The sequence below is a fragment of the Alosa sapidissima genome, chromosome 1 (assembly GCF_018492685.1).
Source record: "Alosa sapidissima isolate fAloSap1 chromosome 1, fAloSap1.pri, whole genome shotgun sequence".
NCBI classification, from domain to species: domain Eukaryota; kingdom Metazoa; phylum Chordata; class Actinopteri; order Clupeiformes; family Clupeidae; genus Alosa; species Alosa sapidissima.
The window spans coordinates 50002336-50024684 of record NC_055957.1 but is presented as its reverse complement, the minus strand read 5'-3'; the positions used below and the strand labels follow the sequence as shown (position 1 = coordinate 50024684).

General features: G+C 43.9%; 4 protein-coding genes across 7 annotated transcripts in view; all 4 read left to right on the top strand.

Annotated features, from left to right (window-relative positions):
* The first annotated feature begins 131 nt into the window (after positions 1–131).
* LOC121722114 lies at positions 132–3839 on the top strand. Its single transcript, XM_042108609.1, has 5 exons — positions 132–355; positions 484–546; positions 734–2878; positions 3028–3588; positions 3706–3839. The coding sequence occupies exons 1-5, from the start codon at positions 208–210 to the stop codon at positions 3729–3731; spliced, it is 2943 nt and encodes a 980-aa protein (XP_041964543.1). The 5' UTR covers positions 132–207; the 3' UTR covers positions 3732–3839.
* LOC121722130 lies at positions 2139–11740 on the top strand. Its single transcript, XM_042108610.1, has 8 exons — positions 2139–2143; positions 8765–8772; positions 8935–9100; positions 9227–9280; positions 9613–10458; positions 10656–10763; positions 10869–11523; positions 11617–11740. The coding sequence occupies exons 2-8, from the start codon at positions 8767–8769 to the stop codon at positions 11660–11662; spliced, it is 1881 nt and encodes a 626-aa protein (XP_041964544.1). The 5' UTR covers positions 2139–2143; positions 8765–8766; the 3' UTR covers positions 11663–11740.
* Positions 11741–12131: 391 nt separating this feature from the next.
* The window catches only part of LOC121713802 (calcium-binding tyrosine phosphorylation-regulated protein-like), a 30073-nt gene continuing 19855 nt past the window's right edge, over positions 12132–22349 (top strand). Inside the window, exons 1-6 of one of the 4 annotated variants that reach the window (XM_042098760.1) lie at positions 12132–12478; positions 12693–12746; positions 12890–13140; positions 13270–13534; positions 13673–14392; positions 14777–14884. In XM_042098760.1, the coding sequence (XP_041954694.1) occupies positions 12334–12478; positions 12693–12746; positions 12890–13140; positions 13270–13534; positions 13673–14385 (1428 nt within the window). In that variant the 5' untranslated portion in view covers positions 12132–12333 and the 3' untranslated portion in view covers positions 14386–14392; positions 14777–14884. Of the gene's footprint in view, positions 12479–12692; positions 12747–12889; positions 13535–13672; positions 14393–14776; positions 14885–22349 lie in introns of those variants that run through there. The other 3 variants (XM_042098753.1, XM_042098768.1, XM_042098776.1) reach the window with 3 other exon arrangements.
* LOC121713777 (putative GPI-anchored protein pfl2) lies at positions 16377–22325 on the top strand. The gene is made up of 11 exons (XM_042098704.1): positions 16377–16471; positions 16649–16805; positions 16950–17003; positions 17307–17975; positions 18226–18396; positions 18480–18836; positions 18930–19007; positions 19329–20138; positions 20310–20981; positions 21201–21371; positions 21564–22325. The coding sequence occupies exons 2-11, from the start codon at positions 16649–16651 to the stop codon at positions 22244–22246; spliced, it is 3822 nt and encodes a 1273-aa protein (XP_041954638.1). The 5' UTR covers positions 16377–16471; the 3' UTR covers positions 22247–22325.

Here is a 22349-nt window from a genome sequence, read left to right as displayed (position 1 = left end):
TGAACTTTTTAACAAAGTTTCTTCACATTCGGCGTTTATTTGAGTTTGCAGACTATTATGACGCACCTACAGTATGTCACAGTGGCCATAACGTGACGTATTACCTAGGGATGGAATAATAGCGCCTATGCTACAGGGCATTTCTCAGATGTGTTAACCGTGCCGTCAGGACAGGTCAGTGGGCTACACCTCCACAAACCGGAGAAAATGTATACTCATCTGCGTAAAGTTCTGATTCCCAATGGACTCAAACATATGCTGGAGGGATTCAGCAGAGCCGTGGTGAGATACAAGCCGAAGAGCATCCCACATTTTGCTGAAGAATACTTCAAGGCTCTCTTGACCTTCAGAGCTGGTTAGTATATATAGTCTCATACTGTAAGTCTCATCACATAATTAATCTTTCTTTTCACTCCATCGAAGTACAATGTAAATTCGAGTTACTTCAATTTTTCTTTCTTCTCTCTCGTTCTCTCTCTCCAGAGAATCCAAATTTGAGTTTTGATGAGCTTTTGAAGGAATTCCAGCGATCACAATTAGCTCTGTGTAAGTACGGCAAATTAGTTTTGTTGTTTTACAGACAATAAGGAATGGCATAGGCTACAGTTTCACCTCCAAATAATGTGTTATGATAAATGGGTTATATGTAGCTATTGTACCTATCAGATCTTCTGCTTTCAAGTTTAGCTAGTGTAGATTATACAATTATAATAATGTCATTACTGTTTCCCAGTGAATCGCAAAGGCACATCACTCCAAACAGTTCACCGTGTGGATTCTAAGGAATGGGAAGCGGGCCCGCTGCTGTATGAAGCCCGAATCAACCAGACTGGACCTGTTCCCATATTCCCTGCTGGTGACTTAAATGAAACTGCAAGAAAAGATGCACAGGAGCTCACCAAAGCCCAGTTTCTCCCTTCAGAGAGTGTTGAAGCTGAAATCGAGGAGAGTGACCTAGATGGGATCATTTCTGCCAATGTGATCACTTTGTCACCAGGCCCGATTACTCACGAGATGGCCATGGACCTGGCAGTGTTCCGTCGGAGGACGACCCCCCAGAGCTCTCCCGGGAACAGCTGTGGCAGCAGTCAGACGGGGGAGTGCAGTAACCGGGGCTCTCCGTGCGGGCAGATCCGCTCAGCCCTGTTTGAGCGTGTGCCCCTGAGCGAGATCGGCGTGGACGTGGATGCGGTCCTCATCAAAACATCCATGCTTCCCAACGTGGCGCAGATTGTTGTCCAGTCCGAAGAAGTACCTGAGATTATTGTGTTTCAAGCGGACATCAAAGGAAGTGACAGTGGGCCTGACTCTGCATTTGCTGGAATGGAGGCTGTTACTTTGAACCAAGAGAACACTGCCACGGCATCAGCTCCTCTCACCTACTGCAGCAGCCCTGACACTGGTGATGCAATGATGGCAAAGATGTTGGAGTCTGTGGAACTCGTAGCTCCCAGAAGTGTTGTGGAAAGCTTTGGGGATCAAGCAACTGCTGAAACAAAGACGGACTCTGCATCCCAAAGGAATAGAGGCTCTGCTTCTCAGCGTAGTTCCCGATCAAATATTGCTGCACCTGTTATTTCCCACGAGGAGCAAATAACTGCGGAAGTGAAGGAGTCTGCGTCTCAGAAGAGTTCAGCGTCAAGCATAGCCTCTCAGCATAGCTCCCGATCAAATATTGCTGCACCTGTTATTTTCCAGGAGGAGCAAATGAGTTCAGCGTCAAGCATTGCTGCACCCTCTGCTGCTGACGAAATCCAAATTGTGGAGAAGGCTTCTGCCTGTGAGAATAGTTTGGACTGTGCTGCTCAGAAGAGTTCGTTATCAAACATTGTTATTTCAGCCGTGTCTTTAGTGTGTGATGATAAGACCACTATCACAGATGTGGCAGATGCAGCTGAATCAGTCGTCACCAAAGACAGTGCAGAAACCCATGAAGTGCAGAGAGCCTCTGAATCAAAGGAAGAGGAGAATCAATCACCTGAGGACACTGTTCATGTAGTGTCTGTTGTTTTTGACGCAGAAGTCTCTGCATCAGACATGACAGATGACACCTCAGCCGAACTTCCTGCTGCTGAAGTTGCCATGGAAACCGCAGATGGAACCCCTGGTTCGCAGACGACCCTCCAGCAGAATCTGATCTCAGGTCTTGCCATCCCAGATGTGCTGGAGACAAGTGCAGAGGAACCGTCCCCTTGCCTGGCGTGTGAGCCTGCTATGGCTGAAGGTAAAACCAGCCACTCTGGGGCTGTGGAGCAACCTGGGGCCCCAAGGCCCGCAGAGAACCTGGTTTCAGCTGGAGCGGAGACTGAGTCTCCCCAAGCAGCCGCCATCCAGATCGCTGACTTAATAAGACCTTTGCCTGCGGACTGTGCCGTTCAAGAGGACAAGACGCCAGCCTCTGCTCAGGCAAACAGCGCTCCACCGCTGGAGATCCGGGCGCCGTACCTGGTGTATCTTCCTCTTCCACCGATGGAGGTGATGACCCCTGGCATGGTTCCCCAGGCCGTTAGCGAAGGCGAGGAAATCAAAACCTCCCCATACATGTGCATCCCCTTGGTCACCAGAGACTTACCCAACAGCCCCGGCTTTGTGGGGGCCACAACCCCTCAGCTGTCAAGAACGGGGAGCTTCGCTGGCACGTTTGTTCCATTCACCGAGGCCCAGAAGGCTCAAAACTCCACACATGCCCCCAGGCCTACCTCCCAGGGGCACATGGGGTTCTCTAAGGTGCGCCGTCCCTTCAGTAACTGCCCGATGGGAGTTTCCATGGCAGCAGAACCCGCAGCTCATACTTCGCCATCTTTACTGCATCAAGCAGCTGCAGGTGTCACAAATAATGGACAACAGCCTAACGTCTCCTGTTGCAGTTGTGGCCCACGTAAGTCCGAGTTGAATTGATAATAGATTATATTATTAATAATATAATTGATGATAGATTAGTAATGCAAGGATACAGTTTTCTATGTAAACAGACTTCTGAAAAAAGAATGTTGTGTGTACTAATGAATTTCTCTTTATTGTGTTTAGTGCACAGTAGGTCCTCTGAGCCAATGGTGGCCAGTGTCTGTCCATGCGTAGGGTCAGCCAGCCACTGGAGGCTGTGTCACCTGACTCCTCCTGGTGCCCAAGGCCGACATCTGCTCACCTGCCCCTACCAGCCCTTGCCATCCATGTCCCAGTGTGGCCTGGAGAAGATCGCCAAGATCCCCATGTACCAGGACTGCGGCCTGTACTGCAGCTGCCACCACGAGCTTTGTGGCCATTCCTCCTGCGGCAGCCTGCGCCCTCACCACATGGCCGAGCCCGCCTGCTCGGGCCACCACCTGGGCCCCCTGGCACCACGCCAGGGCTGCTCGTCCGAGCACTTCCGCAGCCACCGCGTGCTTCCCAGCGCCACCGACCGCCGTTACTCTTGCTGCATGCAGCCTGCGTGCACACCACTGCAGCCACGCCACAGCTCGCTCACCACGTGTGACCACCAGGAGGTGATTAGCCAGGGCGGACACTGTGGAAGCGTCTGCGGGCTGACCAAGGCCACCACCATACCAAGCTGCACACACCAGAACGCAGCCACAGAGACCTGCCACGGTATGAACAGTGATCTCACAATCAAATAATATGATGTACAGTAGCTTCTTAATATTTTACAGATGTAGATTCTGTATAAGGGCTGTGAATTGACATGTGTTTGCTTTGTCATGACAGACTACAGGATCAATTACAACCTCTAGACATGCTATGGAAGCTGGCACATACTTGGAAAAGTCACACAAGCACACATGTTCCTAACTTTTGATTCAGAAAGCAAATTTGCAAAATAAAAACAATGAGCAGTAAAATATCTGTTTCTTTTGTGAGCTTCCCGTTACACTAGTACATTTCTACATCTGATAGTACAAGATATTGAGAATGTAAAATAAACACCACATTATGTAAAGGCTAGAACCTTTCTAATTTAAGATTCTTGCAGTAAAAAAAAAAAAAAAAAATATATATATATATATATATATATATATATATACTATATACATACTCTTTTGATCCCGTGAGGGAAATTTGGTCTCTGCATTTATCCCAATCCGTGAATTAGCGAAACACACTCAGCACACAGTGAACACACAATGAGGTGAAGCACACACTAATCCTGGCGCAGTGAGCTGCCTGCTACAACAGCGGCACTCGGGGAGCAGTGAAGGGTTAGGTGCCTTGCTCAAGGGCACTTCAGTCGTTCCTACTGGTCGGGGATCGAACCGGCAACCCTCCGGTTACAAGTCCGAAGCGCTAGTAGGCCAACAGTAGGCCATGGCTGCCTATGTGAAAAATATGATAGAATGTAGCTTTACCTATACCAAGAATACCAACAATTTTTTCAATGTCTTTTTATGTCATCATATCACATTAACCAGTTGTTGTTTTTTTTCCCGGATTTCGGTTTGATCTCTCGTCCACCCGCCACACCAGACCCCCCTAAAGGTTAGGCCGGACACCATTTTCTGTGAATATCTCGAGAACCGTAGGGCCTAGGATGACCACATTTTTGGTAAGGGGCCATTTCAATCTATCCCATCTCATTTAAGGTATAGCGGCACCTTGTTAAAAATGAAAAAGCAAAAATGAGGAATTGTAATCGCAGGTATCTTTGGCTGGCATGTTCAAAACATGTACAAAAATTTTAAATTAATTGTGATGACACCCTCTGAATGTATGCCAAATTTTGTGGAATTCCGTTCATGGGGGGACCATACAATAAATGAATGTGTAAGTGTAATGTGTACATTTAGTGACTGTACACTATGCACGCACACAGACACACACACTTAAACACACAGACACATATAAAGACACATGCACACAAATACAGGCACACATACACACATACACAAAAACACACACACGCATGCACACACACACGCACACACACCAGGGTTGTGCAAAATTCGAATTGCAATTCTGCTTCCTGTTTTCTACCTCAATTGAAATGCAAGGGAAATTCAAGAATTAAACTGGAATTTAAGATCCAGTTTCAATTCAATTCTGGAATTTTGCACAACCCTGACACACACACACTCACACATACACACACATATACGCATATACACAAATGCAGGGACACATACACAAAAACATACACACACACACACACACATACACAGGTACACACACACGCACGCACACAAACATAAACACACACGCACAAACACACACGCACATGCACACACACACTGAGAGAAAGTGGAATAGAGCATTATGTCCAATATTCCAATATGTGGTTTAATGTTCTGCATTTCTCACTAGTAGGTCACTTTGACACTAAAAGTATGCTCCTGCATCGTGACCCTGTATGATATATCTGTACTGTTTTCCTAAACATAGATAATGTAAGGCATCAGGGTTGATATCACTTCTTGTTTTCTGTTTTATATCAAAAACCATTTGCATCATTGATTAGGGTAGACAGGATGGCTCCTGACTTTGCCACTGTTACTGTATGTTTATCTATCCTTTGCTGTTGTGTGCTTAAACCCTAACTATTTCCTTGTCTACAGCTAGTTAGAGCAGCTGATAGATCTTTAGGTGAAGTCATGCTTTCTCTCCCTTGATGCGCATCATTGTAAATAAACTCTGTTCCTGATTTTCCTCCCATTGGTTTGACTAGGTCTTCATTCATCTGTGGTACAGTATCAAAATTACCATCAACACGCACACACACACATAAACACACATGCATGCACGCACAAACACGCATAAACACACCCACACACATAAATGCGCACATGCACACATACACTCACACACACACCTAAAAAATAGCAATATTCAGCATTGTTTAATATGCAAGGATACAGGATTCCTTCTTCAATGCAAATGTGGACTTTTTTGATTTTACAAATGGAATAAATAAATAAATAAACAAAAATGGCATTGCCACAAAATAGTGTTTTGTGAAACCTTAAGAGGTAATCGTTAACAACAAACATTTGATCTAGCTCTGAATGAGCCTTCTACATCTGTCAACAGCTGGTTTTGCTCACTCTTACTGAGTATTAACCCTTAAAGGTGTAGGTTTTTGAACATTCTAAGTTCCGCAACAATTGAAGGTTCTAAAATTCTATGTTGAATTCAATGAACCCAGATATTCTTTAGAACGTTCATTTCCCAACATTCCCGTCACACCGGTGTGACGGTACTCCTTTAAGGGTTAACTGCAGTTTGAATGCTACGTTCCTCACTGTATGTTTCTTCTCTTTCCAGAGATGTTCAATGGGATTCAGGGCTTGACTCATAGGTGGTCACTTTAGAGCAGTCCACTATCATCAAACCATTCTTAGATGTTTTTAGCTGTGTGTGACCCATGACCTGAGTCTGAGCTCTCTGACACTGGGCTGTATGCTACAGTTTTTAGTCCTGAGATTCTGTGTGTTCTGTGTGTTTTGTTTTCTGATGTGACTTGTCAAAAAGCTCCCCTTTCTTTTCTTCAATCCAAAGAACATTTCTCCTGAAGAATTCTGACAATATGCATCGTAGCCAATTCCACTACTCAAGGAGTCGACTGTTGTCCAAAAAGTGATCGATTTCTCTGGTCCATGTTCAATTAGGTACACACAATGATACCAAACTGCAGTCACTACTTTTCTCCATTTATATAGGCTAAATGACTAAAGACAATATCAAATACATCTGCAATACTAGTTAAGGTCAAACAAGTTTAAACATCACTATAATACAATCATTTATCATCTTTTTTAAGGGTACCTACAAATCTGTCAGGAACATTTTAGAATATATACATAAAATAAACACCAAATAATCTCTTTTCAAACTTTCTTTGCTTTACTTTATGAAATACCAAAGCCATGCAGACAGGGGTGCCACTAGCGGGGTGGGGGTGGGTTCTGACAGAGGGCCCCCAGAGAGTCCCCAATAATATTATATAACGCCTCATATACAACGACACATTTACACTAGACTGTTTGATCCGGATCCAAGTTCATTTGGATCGATGGTTTAGAGATTTTGGCCACCAAACCCAGGTCCAGACTAGGGTCCACTAGAAAACAATGGTCTGGGGTACAGTTTGTTAGAACTCCGATGCAGTTTGAATGCTATCTGTTCCAAAACCAGGAAATAAATGGTTGTTTTTGTGACATTGCCAAGCGATATTGATAAATAGAAGCTAGTGTTTATGACATAAACAGACCCAGGTCAGCAAACAAAAATGTAATGTGAACAGAAACTAGCTGGGACAGGGCTAACAGGGAGTAATCACACTCGGGTACGGTCCAGTTAAACGGACCCAGTGTGAAAGCAATCTAAGTATTCTTTCAATAACTTGTAAAAGTACCTACAAATTCAATCATGTCTGTATACAGTATGTGCAGACCTTTGAAAACTTTGTTGAGGGACATAACGAAAGAACCTACCAAATATCCTGGCAGGGTTATGAATTTTGAGCAGGCACTCTAGCCTTAAACTGCCAAGGGCATAAGGCTCATGATGAGATCAGCCAGCCGTTGATCCAGTCACTTTCAATGGATCAACACTCATTAGTGATGCCTCTAACCCAGTGGGAATGCCATTGAAGGTTTTCAGATCATCATAAACGCAGCTCATGCTAATTGCTCCTAGCTCACACGCACAGCATGTGGTGAGAGGCATGGCATATATCAATATTCCAGTGGCATGGCCAATTGTGGATAGCATTCATTAATGTGATGATCGAGGTGACCTTTTGTTTTATTTGTTTTTATGTCTCTATCTCTAATTATCCCACTTAGACTAAAGTATTTTCATATAAAGTTTTAGGAGATTTACTACTTAGCCCTACTGTAGCTCACTGACCATCTAGCTCTAGAGAGTGTAGCCATCACTTCTAAACCATGGCAAATTGGTTTAGCAAGACCAAGGAGCTGGTGGTGGACAAAGCAGGAAGGCCCAACACAGAGGGCAACACAGGATATGAGGCCAGGGCTCTGAAAGGACATACAGTATGTTCTTGGTTGTTCTACTTTCTACAAAAGTAAACAAAACATTCAATAATTCATCTTAACTGGAACTGGATAAGCAGGACACACACTGGGACCAGACATATGGTATGCTGTAGATAATTAACCACTGATCACCTGGTAGGCCTCACACCTGACTCATTTGCAAGACTTACAACAGACATACAGTAGGCTACAACACATTAAATAAGGAATAAGCATTTATATTACCATGTGATCACACTATAATTATATACAAACATATGTTCATGAACACCATTTGTTATTTCAGACAGTAGTCAACAAAGACGAAGCCAAATACCCTCCAATAATATTGGCTAATTAACTCAACTTCAACCCTGGAAGTTTGCTCTTGGGTGCTCCTTGTTGGTGCCCCCCCCAATCCCAATCCTCCCCCACCTTTCTTATGCAGCCCTTGCCACTTAATCTACTAAACCCCTCTTCTACTGCACTTTTTACACCCCCCCCCCCCCCCCCCATAAATGCACAAATAGGCTGACACCAGACATAATTTCACTGCATTTCTTGCTTCCAGTAACTATATGCATGTGACAATAAACTTCCTTGTATCCTTGTATCCTTGAACCCTGGACAGCTCATCTGCTGTTAATATAACTCAGTGGCAAAGAACATTCCAACCAACACAGTCAGCTGGTTTGTGTCACATGTCTAAAAAGAATGTTAATGAGTCACACCCACAATTGTGACACAGTTCATAACTCATGGAATAAACAGTGCATGCCAGAGTGCTAACTTGGCAGCCATGGGGGTAGGTTGATGAATAACTTGTAGGGCGCAATATATTCTGAGAGAATATTCTGTAAACTAGACAGATTAACTCATCATCCATTTTTTTTGTGTAATATATAATGTCAGTATGATCTATAGTAGTTTTACGACACACCTAAGCTACCCTATTTGTGTTTAACAGACAGCATCTCCAGAGAAGATCCTGAAGTCTCTGCCAACACTCATTATTCCATATGGCTTAAAGAGTGTGTTAAAGGCTATCAGTCATGCAGTGATGGTGGAGGAGCCATCAAATATAGCTGAATACATGGCATTTTATTGCAATGAGCTTCTCTGCTTACGGAAAGGTGTGTTGCCCACGTGTGCATGTAAACAATGTCTTTGTATGCTGGCTATAAATGGCTTGACATAAAGGACAAATACATGCTGAGTTTTATTATAGTATGTATGTGATAACTGGTATTTTTTGACAGAACACCCTGAGCTTTCCGTTCAAGATCTAACAGCTCTCCTGAGATTCATGAAAGGTATGTATGAAGTTTGGATTGCTGTCCTTTTAAAAATAGCTAATACATTGTGGAAAACATTCTTAAGCTATTGTAATGATTTTAGTGTATCAGAGTTTTTTTTCTTCAAAGAAATGTTGGAGGAAACACCACTGGAATGAAGGCATTTGTTGTAACTGTATAGTTTCACTGTTACCTGTCCACAATGATAGTCTGCAGCATAACTATTGCTATTGATTAAACAGTGAAGTGGATACAAATGAGATGTAGCTGTGTACATTTCTTATCATATGGTCACGCTAGACACTATGAATAGCTTAGTCTTTATTCCATGTCTTTTCTTTCTCATATAGGACATTGTGTAGTAAGTTCTGCCAGTTTAGCCCCTTGCCTCTCTGACGCCGTGCTAGATGAGATCCCGTATGCACGTCCCGTCCAAGTAGCATCCTTGCCTACACCTCCGACTGTGAATGCAGAACCTGTCTGTAGTTCAGACATTGCTGAAAATGCCCCGATTCGTTCGGTGTCAGGAGGTGCAGATGGTTCTTGGGACAGCATCCATGTTCCATGCCTGGAGACGGAGGCGCAGGGCACCCTCTCATCTGTCCAGTCAGCAGTGTTCCTGAGGGGACCTCTAGAGAAGGGGGCATCCAATGAAAGCTTAGTCTTGATCCAAGCAATGAGGCCTCCGTCCAAGCCCATGATCATTGTTCACTCAGACAACCTTCCTGACGTCATCGTTTTCCAAAACAGTGACCAGCGGCCTTGTCCCTCACCCGCCCATTCCAGTGTGGAAGCTTTGGAACAGAGACCTGATGGGTCAGGCTCTCAGACTAACGTTGGCCCTGATGTGGTGGTGTTTCACAAAGTGCCTTCAGTGCAGGATGTGACTGATTCACTGAATGACCTGTCTTCTCTAACCAATGAAAACACCTCATCAGAGCACGTTGGAGAGACGGAGATAACACATCTTTCTGAACAGGACACACCGTGTGCCCATGACACCTCAGTGAGTTCAGGCACACAGGAAACCATAAAAACCATCCAGTTAATGGAATCTTTCAGAATGGCAGACGAGCCTATGTTGAAAAGAACCCAAGCAAAACCCACAACTGCAGTCTCCATCAAGGCGGCCATTGCTGAGAGAGACAGGCTGATGAAGAAAATATTGCAGTCCATTCAGTTGAAAAAACAAACAGGTATGGAATACAGATACTTTGTGTATGACTACTCTGGTACAATAAACCATTGGATATACACTGTATGTTCAGTTGCATACACTGTATGATCCAGTTACTAGTAGCAGGTAGTAGCAGAGATTGTTGAATTTAGAGATGTGATGGTGTGTGTGAGGACTGAGCAGTTTGGTGTTTTCAGTGATCTCTACTTTCCCCAGATATTTCAAAGTCAAGAATAACAGGCATCACAGTATCGAGCAGCACTGGAGGATGCCCTGGACACCTTCAAAAAACTCTAGAGGCTAACGCTGGACATGCTAAAGCAGGTCCTCATTAAAATTAATCTTTTTTTTCTAATCTTTCATTTTCAAATTCAAATGATTATAGAGGTTACACATCTTGTGAAATATTTGTTCACTGTTAACATCCAGATGAGGCGCTACTGCAAGCTGTCACACTTGGGTTGAAGATGAACAGTCCAGATATAAACTTAGCACTTCAGAGTTCTGTTAACCAGGTCTGGACTCTCCACCAGATGACAACCGGAGCAAAGCAGCCAACTAGCAACCCCTCACCATCACAGCCCGACAGCTATGAATCCCCTAAGAATAAGGACCAAACAACCATGTCAGGAAATTATTCTCCTCCCTCTAAATCGGAACCATCGGAACCAAGTCAGGAGGAGAGAGGACAGTTACCCAAGCCATCTATCCTGTCTCACGTCCACCTCATCAACACTCCAAATTATGTTCTTGTGAATGACGAGGACGCTGAGAGGAAGGGAAACCAACCCAGTGACACATCTCCAAATACAAACAAAGAGACACCAAGATCAGGTGCACAAAGGAACTGGATCAAACAGTATCTGTCAATCTATTTTCCAGTAGACCCCTTCAGTAGTGATCCTGAGTGCAGTCGACCTCTGTTCTATCATGTGACTTCTGATCAAGGGAACACGGCCTGTTCACCAGTGATCGTCCGTGGTATCAATCCCACATACGCTGCCAGCAATGACTTAGACAATGTGAGGGAGTGCATACCAAGTGAACCAATGTGTCATTGGTCAATTGAAATTACTGTGAAAAAGTAGGTCCATATGTTCTGATGAAGTTATTTTTTCATAAATCTATAAATTACTGTCTGTAATTAATTCTGTAAACAATGTATTTAACTTAACAGGACAACAGGACAACAACCACCACAAGATTCTTCCTTGAAAAAATGAATACTTTATACACATGCACATATCCTGATACTATCAATAGTAATAATGCTTGGATAAATAAAAGCATAAGAAACTGAATGTTTTCTTGTTGTTGTTTAATCCGTGGAATGCTGAAAATGATCAAGCATGTCATGATGCACATGTGCTAGGCCTGGCCTGCTTGACAGAGGGTGTTGTCCAAGGTGCTGAAAAGCGAAAGTGTAATCAGTTATTCATACAATCAGTACCCTACAGTAGGTGAAAGCAGTCAGACAGCCACACTTAATCGAATTTGAGTGAGTCGCCTGTTTGTAGGCTACATTTTCCTGTTTTAACAGTTAGAACCAAATATTCTAGAACAGAGCTCTGTTCTAGAATCTTTGGTTAGAACCAATAGAGCGCTACAATCCACTCTGAAATCTTTGATCAGAACCACTGACCTAGAAACGTTCTTGTATGGCTCTGGTTAGAACCATGGTTGGAATTTTGTAGAACAACCGTATCACAGCGACATAAAATTGAAACATAAACAACAATGGTCAGGCAGTTAGCGAAGAAATGATCACGCTGGTCTTTTCATTATGTTCTATATTTCTAAAGGATATATCGACGTCTTCGAATGCTAAGGTTGCAGTGCTAAAAAGGCCTAACGTTTCTGCTTTACATAAGCATCACATTAAGGACGAGAAAGGATGTTAAAACAGCATGCTAACGTTGTCCCCAGCGGCCTTCCCACACTTCTGGAGGGGTTTTCTAAAGCAGCATTGAAGAAAAGACCGAGTAATCTTGGATTCTTTGCCTGGTACTACTTCACGGAACTGATGAAATACAAAGCCGGTAACAAAACCACATTAAATAGGCCTACATAATTTAAGGCAGCAGGACCCATGTTTAATCAACGTTAACTTTAGTTATTGTGAGTTACAGTTGCATAATGATAACGTTAACGTTAACGTTAGAAGCTATTGGATTTATCACAGTCTAGAACGTTGATCTGTCAGGCACCTGATTAGTTTGTGCAACCTGCTGATACTGTGATGTTGGTTTACAGAAAATGAATCATTTGACCTTAGAAAACTTGTGCGAGAATTCCACAACAATTTGGGTAGGTTGAATGATCTCTTTCAGTCAGGCTCAGCCATTTAATCTATTTCTACCATGTCAATCCAGTCTAAATAGATTTACTGACTGTGTGTGTGTGTGTGTGTGTGTGTGTGTATGTGTATGTATGTATGTTCTTCAAAACAGCTGATCGAATAAGTGGAGATGGATTTGAAGAGGAGCTCAAGAAAGAGGGGTATAATGTCACCTCAAATGTTGACCATGAATATAATGAACTTTGCATCACTGGAGAAGTAGACTTGCTTTCATGGGGACATCAATATGATGACACTAACAACACGAACGGAGCAAAATCAAATGTACCACCAACTGCACCACCAAACTCTCTGGTCAAGAGTAATAATCCTGGAAGGGCTGCCGGAGACACCAAGCAGAAGGTTCACCCAGAGGGCAAACAAAACCTTAGTGCTGGGAGAAATACCTGTCCTTCAGAGCCATTCAAAATTATCAAAGGAATTGATGCCAGTGCCCAGTCTAAAATGCTGAATGCTTTGTTTGCCAACCAGATTGCTCAAGTGAAAAGCCAAGTGGATTCAGTCCCATTGTGTCCTAAAAGTTCTCTGTCAATACAAAAAGCAACTGACACAAGGACAAGACTTCCAGAATCTCCAAAACAGGCTCTGAATCAAGGGGCAAGAGGCACCGCTTGTGTCCATCCACTTAAAGATCCCCCCAGGAATCACACAAACACCAATGCACAGCATGAAGTGAAACCTTCAGCTTGTTCCACAGCGATGGCCGCCCAGACCAATCCAACTGGTGCCACAACAGGTGAGAGTCAGTTCATGAAAGGGGTGATTCTGTTCTCCCAGTGTGGGTATGTTCTCGCTGGGTAATTTTAGTGAAACACACACATGGTGAGATATTTGTTCACATGGATAATGTACATATCTATTTTTTTGTTCTCAGACACTGTCACAGAGCAACTCTCCGTTCAGCTGAAGGAAAGTTCTTTGGGCCCCAGCGACGGCACCACGGAGGACAGAAAGAGGTGGGCTCCCTATGACAGCAGAGATGGGGACAGGCATCCCCCTAACAGTGCTCAGTCTCAGTCTCGCCTACAGCTGCAGCCACAGCAGCGGCCTGAAACTTGTACTGGCCCGGCTGGAACACACTGGTGCCAGCCACCTGAAGCCCACTACCATCGACCTCCCCCTCCCCATGGGCCCCTCTATGGGTGCTATCGACCGGGATCCGTGTGGTTCCCCCCTCCACCACATTTTCCCCTTTACCATTTTTGGCCCCCTCAGGGGCTATACCCCTGGTGTCCTCCTTGTCCTTGTTTCATGTGGCCTAATATGGGAGCAGCAATGCCCAGGAGATGCCATGATGCCCCACCTGGCTATCCTCTGAGGGTGTGTGCTCCCAGCCAAGTCCCATCCGCTCCATGTCAAAATACCCCCAATAGTCCTGACTCCACCAGTACCCCTGACCCTGTCTTGTTACCCGTGAACCAACAATCTCCCTCAGGATGTCCCAGGTCCCTTTACCCCCCTGCATTTGGCTGTGCTTCATATTACCCTGGACCCATGCCTCAGAGGGAGGGTGAAATGCCAACCTCTAACGCACCAAACAGGAGGTGCCCATACAATCCAAATTGTCACATCCATCCCCAGTTTTAATCAGCAGGTACGATACAAGTACTTGTGCAAAACAAAAGAAGGTATAAGAATACTGAAGGCTTAATGTATGATGCATGTAGCCTATGTTTTCCCCCCTAATTGAATTAAGCATCCTAATCAAATTAATCTTAAAGTGTGCTTATGTGTTTTAAACCATCAATCATCAAATCATTAGTTAAACAAAATTTGTGATCCATTTAATGATACTAGTTATTAATTACAGACTAAATTTTAATGAGACATTTATTCGTTAGTTAGGCTAAATATGCCTCAGAGACCTGCTGTTAATTAGTTTTAATTGTTATAATTTAAAATTGAAATGCCCTCAATATACAGTTAAAAAGCAAAGCACTACAAAGCAGTAGGCTAATCTTTTCATATATTCTCTCAGTTTCTCTTACAGATCTAGTATGCAGAGATGGATTCAGAAGATTGTAAGAAGACAACTAGATAAAGACTTTTCTAATTAATATAATAAAGTATCTTATGGTGGACGGTCCGTGTAATGCTTTGCAGTGTTGTGTTCTATTTTCAGAATTCACATGAAAAAAATATAAAAATAGGCTTTAAAATATGTTATCTATTCTTTAGGACGGCACAGTAAAGGGGTTATTGATGCTTATTTTGATTTTCAATTGAGCACAGTTATGGTTTTCTGTTCAGACGTTAAGAATTGAAATAATGCGTAAATTTTCAATTTTCCATTTTTGCGCTTGTGGTTGGACTGAACCACAAGCACCGGGGGGAGAACACCATCTAGCTGGTCGACGAGAGCGCCGCCTGAAGTTCTTCGTGCTTTTTACTCATTACTTTATAGATTAATAAATAAAACTTCGCCGATTTTTGGGAGATGGGACGTTAAACATAACTTTCAACCTATGTTGAACATATAGTAGGCTATATTTGAATACCATGGCCATATGCCATAGCCTACCATAGCAAACAATTCACCAAAGCAGATTGCTTTGCCATCCGTCAGTTTAGGCTATACAGGCCCAGAGCAGTACAGGCCTATTCATGGGTTTCATCAGGTCCCTTTCCACAGGTGTATACATGCACCTTGATTATGAATGCAGACTGCATGGTGCTTGATTAATACACGTGTAAAGGGACCTGATGAAACCCATGAATAGGCTACCCCAAGCACTGTTTGACATGGGGCGTTTTTGCTTATTTAACACTTTAAACGAAGACACAACCGTGAATAATTTACCAGTTTATCCATTTATTAATTTCAACAGCAAATAGCCTACAGTACACTGGCCTGTAGGCTACTGCGGCTCAAGTCCATTGGTAATGCTCATGTACGTCTCCAAAGCCTCCCAGAACAGCTCTTCTCTACCTATGAGAGATGAGTAGAACAGTAGGCTAGCCTACTCATAAGTGTCAGGACGCAGCAATGTCTCCCTCTGCATCTGAAGTTCTGGTCTCGAGCTGACATTATCAATCACTTGGCAACTTGATGCAAGCTGAACTGTGTTTGATAGCCCTCCATCTCTACATCCGCTGATAAAATGGGATCACCAACACTGCGCGCTCTGTTATATGTAGGCCTATCAGGTCACCCCCCCTACGCTTGTGGTTCAGCCCAACAAAAACGGTAAAAGAGGCAAAAATCCAATATTAACTGAATTTTACGTTTGTTTCCAATCCAGTTTCTGTTTTTTTCTTTATCTTGTGTGACTAATGACAAATGTAGAAAATAGCAGCAATTATCTATTTGCTGACCAGTAAAAAAAAATGAAAATTGGATTATTGAACACATTTTTTATTTGGATGGATGGAGCAAATAGAACAAAGCACTGCAAAGCGTTACACGGACCGGGGACATCAACCTTGCCTTTATTTTTATTCGACTAACCTCTTAAGATAAACAATGTGATGAGATAGACCATTACAACAGGGATTCAATGAAATCATTGGATAAAAGCATAAATAGCCTACATTTGCTTCGCAGGCGAATTTCGTTGATCAACGACTGGGATTGTGACGTAGGCGATGGTGACAGATTTATAAATTAATTCTATCTGGAGGAATCTAACGTTAGTGTCCTGTGGTCCTCGCTGGATTAGCTCGTCCTGTCAAAGTAGGCCCATGCCATTATGTTCAGTAAAATACATTCCACGAATTATTACTTCTAAATATTTAGTTATTGGTAGCCTACTGACGGTCAGTGATGGCCAAACGCTGCATAAAGTCGTGTGATGAAGGTCTATGTGTGGTAGGCCTAATGCGTTTACTTTTTTCGATACTAATTTCCCAGATGGCGTGCTGGAATGTCTGCCGCCCGACGCTCTTGATTCCGTATGGGTTGAAGAGTATCCTGGAATGTGTGTGTCGTGCGATAAAAATTGAGGAACCACAGCATATACAACAGTTTATCGTTGCGTATTGCAAGGACCTCCTAATGCACAGAGACCGTAAGTCGTGTAGGCTAATGGCAACAAATACTGTAGGCCTATAAAAAGAGCGGTTCCTTTTTATACTATTATCCTACATCAGTGAACTACAGCATGGCTACTTAGGCCTAATGAAATTTCTTTGTTTGCACAAATTACATTCAGATGCCCCTTCCCACGACCTTCATCAAGTCATACATCTTTATCAGAAAATGCGAGGTAAGATGACATTTTTCACTAATGAAGTTTTATTACCTTAACCCTTTATTTGATAGGCCTTTTCCTCATTACATATTGCATTTTTAAATTAATGGCTGATATTGAAGACTTAGAGCCTTCTTGTGAGCAATATTACAGTTTTGTTACATGTTCAATATCAATCTCTGACTGTAATTCTCTTCTCTTTCTCAATCCCGTCGTTTCTGAGTCCTACATCATTTATGATTGGTGCATGCATTAGTACATTTTTTTGTATTTTTAAAGCTGTTTTTACACATAAGAAACGTTTTTCATGTTAATTAGAGCGTGGCCAAGTTCAGATGAAAAGTTGGCGAGATTCTCCAGATCAGGCCATGTTACCCTGTGGGGAGCCTGCAGAGATGTGTCAGGACCTTCTCCCCACTGAGTCAACCAGTCTTGTTAGCTGCCGTCTGGCGGATGATGCCTTGGATATCAGTCAGCGGATAGATGTTCAGCCCTCCTTGGCACAGCCTAAGAGTCCAACCAGCCCTGCTGACCCTCCTTTAGCTAGGGTTCAGTCAGCAGTCTTCCAGAGGGTTCCATCAACAAGCGACTTCCCCGAGGTCCAGGAAACTGTTCTGATTGAGTCTGCAATGGCTCCTTCTGCCGATGTCATCGTAGTTCACTCAGAGAAACTTCCAGATGCGATAGTGTTCCAACTTGACAGCCGCCCCACTTCAGCTTCCTCTGTGAGGTTCAGTGTCACCAGCACACCCTCTGTGACTGACATGGATGGGACAGAGGAGTGTGCTCTCGAGATGGACTCGGGTGGAATGGTGGTGTTTGAAAGAGTTCCGTCCAAGGAGGATTGTCTTCCTCCACAGTCTGCAGTGGATATAGAATCTGGTGAGCTGCAGAATTCAGAGATTGTAGACAAGCCTCTCATCCCAACAGCACAAGAAGAGAACTCAGGGGACATGGAGAAACATGCAGAAACACTGAAAATGGCAGGTAGGCCTTTGAAACACACACACACACACACACACACACTCTCCCTCTCTCTCTCTCTCTCTCTCACACACACACACACACTCCCTCTCTCTCTCTCTCTCTCTCTCTCTCTCTCACACACACACACACACACACACCTGCTCACTCATCTGCACAAGTTTCTACAATATTAGTTATAGTTATTAGTCTTCCTAATAAAAAGCTTGAAGCTGATTGTTGAAGTCCTGAAGCTGATTGTTGTCCTTCAAAGCATCTCAAGAATTATTTAAGATTATGGGCGTATCATCAAAACGCAGCCTGGTCAAAGTATTCTCAGCACATTTGATGAAAACTGAGGATAGTGTTGAAAAAGTGGATGACCAGTCAGAGCAGTCAGACAGAGACACGTCATCCAGAATATCTCCAAAGACCTCTATAACAGGTATGTTTGTTTGTTAATATGCATGGTGCAAGTAAATATTATGTACACTCCATAATGAGTTGACCTGTTGATATGTTTCACAGTCATAGAATGTCCACCTGAACCAGCAAAAAATTATATCACAACTAGTGATATTGAAGGTCCAACTGAACAAGCAGCTGACAGTTCAGCAAAGCCTGGTTCACATCCGATGAGCTCGAATGATCTGTCTGACGAGTCTGAAGATAAACAAAAATCACTGATGGCAGAAACAGTGGGCCGGGCTGATTCAGCTGACAAATTCAAATCCATGGTAGTACAACTGTCAGAAGAGTGTGTAGCGGAGGTTGTTGGGGTATTGGAAGGTAACAGAGAGTCTTCTGAAAGTCTATCAAATGATGAGGAGATAACTGAAAGGGACACTCCTCCTAGAATATCTCTAGAGAGAGTAGCTGAGTCAGGTAAGGTCCTTTGGTGAATTACTGTAAGTACTGTTGTCATGTTTGTTGGAAGTGCTTCTAAGATCAGTTACAGACTAACTTCACCATCTCAAGGTGTGACTGATGTGGATGGAGACATGAGGCAGGCAGGTGTATCACAGGATGTTTCTCCAGACCCTTTTTGTTTAGCAGGTAAATAAATAAATAAAGGTAATGCTAAATAATCATTGCTATCTAATCATTACGATGTCGATAAAATATATAAAAAAAAATATATAAAAATTGCACGTTACATTGTTATAGATTAATTTTACACCACAAAATCATGTCAAACCAAACAGTTTGTACTATCAGTGTAAATGCAGTTTGATATGATTTTGTGGTGTAAAAATAATTATTGCAATGTAACGTGCAATTTTTATATAATTTTTTTAATATATTTTTTATTTTTTATATCATCATATGTCATATGGCAGGAAGAGAGTATTTAACTAGAAAACATTTGTCTTACAGAGACACCTCAGACTGTTATGTCTGAGGCTGAAATTGTGTCTCCTCTCAGCACTGTGGAGACAGCTGACATCCACACATTGGAAAATGTGACATCTGTGGGCAGTCCTGTTCAGATGAACCTGAGTGAGATGGCTGATGCAGACCATTTGAATGTAGTCAAGGAAATGCGTGAGTTTTCGGCATTCGACAACTCTGAACTTCCACCTTTCAGACAACATCAACCTGAGGAAACATCAGACTCGGTCGATGAGCACACTAGTCTGACCAGCACTGCTGATGAGGATGATCTGAATGCAAGCAACACTGCATGCATCCCATGTGAGACTGTTTCACCACTCTGCACTGTACAGAGAGATGAAGAGACAGAAGCACAAGAACCATCTGTGGAAGATGCTCTCAATTCTAATACTGCATGCATCCCGTGTGAGACAGTTTCACCACTCTGCACTGTACAGAGAGATGAAGAGACAGAAGTACAAGAACCATCTGTGGAAGATGCTCTCAATCCTGCTACTGCTGTAGAATTAGTATTACTAGCTGAAAGTTCTGGAAGTGACAACACTGAATGTCCGGAAAGAGCAGAGAACATGCTCCAAGAGAATGTGGAGTCTGCAACACCGATATGTTGTGGAACGTACACCACAGAGAGGTTAGTTTCAGAACCAGTAGAGGAGAACATGGACAGCACGACTGTTGTCACCAGTTCCTGTGAGCAGAACATGAGTAAGATTACTGAGACAGCACCAGTTCCACAGACACTGCAGACAGATGCATCACCCATACTTTCTCCAGTCACTTGTCCTGAACCAGGTAATACTCATAAAATGGTATTCATGGTATGCATAGACTCGGAATAAATGCATTTAGGATTTTATTCAGAAGTAGTAATGGCACAACACTTACTTAATCTGGAGCATTACTGGTGACATTAATGTTTATCCACATACATAGTTATTAATAATGTTTTGGTTGCTGTTGCAGAGGGACCTCAGACTGCACTATTGGAGTTAGAGCTTGTTTCACCTCTCCCTATTGGGCTGGCCAGAGAAGAGGCAACAGCACTGCAGCCATCTGTTGATGGAGCTTCTTGTACCTCATCTGTGGTTAATGACAAAACTAATTCTTCTGACAGTGAAGGATTCCTGTTAAAGAGTGGACTACTTGAAAGCTCAGAAACGGAAACCTTTGATAGGATTGAAATAGAAGGAATTGTTGTCCCCAAGGACTTGGAGGCAGTTTCGACTGGACGTTCGGGAGACGTCACAGAAGAATCTCCATGCCAGCCGGCAGAGGACAGTGTAGACCACAGAGTGTCCTTTCCCACCGTGTCCAGTCAGGCAACAGTGAATGACAACACAGGGACAGATGATTTAAGCTTGACCACAGGGACATCTGATTCTGTTGTTGACATCTTAGAGCCATCACCCCTCAAACAAGTCCCCTCTGAGGAGAGAGGGCTTGCAGCCGATGCACCTGCTCAGATATTCACCACTACTACCACTGAAGAAAATCCAGACGTAGTAGAGGCCACCGATTCAACTAATATAACATTGGCTGCAGTTCCCAGTCAGGAGGGGGACATGAGTAGATCCAGAGGAACAACAGACAGGGGGACTTCCCCTGGAATACCACCAAGAACCTCCTCTGTGTTAGGTAACACTACCCCCTGGCAGCATCATACACAGAACGTCTAGCAGTGTCTTTTGGAACCATCCAACTGGATAAATGATATGGCTGCATGCAACTATTCATTCTAAACTACATAGTGTGACCCATAATCAAGATGATGAGCATTTACAACGAGCCCATATGATAGGAGGATTCCAAATTCCAGATGTGGTTTTATTTGCTGTGGCGTGTTTGTTGTTGCAGGCTGTGTGCATGCCAGTATTCAGGTGTCATGCGTGAGTGTGGACGAGACAGCCAGAGACATGCAGGGAGATCAGAACCCTGCCTCAGGCAGCCAGCTCACAGCCCCCCCCTGCACTGGAGACGAGACAACAGCTCCACCAACAAAGAGCATACAGACTGAAATTGTACAAGGTAGAGAATGGTTAACCCACTGGGGCGCATCTTGATAATTCTCTCAGATCTCACCTGACAGTCATATTCATACATCCTGATCTAAGGACAATTGGAATACCTCCATTGCTGTAAGATAGTGTGTTAATTGAGTGATTTGGTTTTGGAAAATGGCTGTGAAACTATTTCGTTTTACTGAATGTTGCTTTTCAGCTGAGGAGCAGCAACAACACACTGAGGATGCAGTGACTGGACGAGGAACTCCCGTCGACACAGTCTTCAAGACCTCGGTCGATCAGATGTGGACTTTGTACCATCTGCCCCATAGCAGCGACGAGGGCACTCTCTGCACCCAGGTCCTGTTCCACCCGCCCTTCAATGGCAGCGCCTACATCCGAGCCTTCGGGCCTGGGCACGTTCTCATGGCCGAGAAGTCTCCTCAGCCCTCCAGTCACAACCTCCAACAGGCCCCTGGATGGCCCCGAGAGAGCACCGTCCAGGCTGCTGACCACCCCCAACACCAAAAAAGAGCCCAAGACGTGGCCCCCTCAGCTAAGGCCGCCACTGCTGCGGACTCAGTTCGCCCTTCAGCCTCCTTCCCAGACACAGACACCGTGGAAATCAGTCTGCCCAATTTCCTGTTGTGCACCGATGACAGGATGAAGCAGGAGACGGCTCTCCTGGGGGCCCCCGGGGGCGCCTCGTCGGCGGTGAGGGTGAGACGAGACGACGCGGCGGGCATCCTGTCCCTCTCCATCCCCTCGGCCAGCCTCAGTGGCTCTCAGTGGGGCAGCGGTCAGGCCCAGTTCCTGCAGCTCATCACCGAGGAGGGCCGTACCGTCTATTCGCCTGCCGTGGTCCGCATTGCCACACACCATGCTGACCAGAGCAAGTAGAAGTGGGAGATTATACGCACCAAGATGGACACATATTTGCCAGACTGAGCCTGAACAGTCAATAAAGCTGATATGGATATAGATGCATTATTTGTTGTTCTTT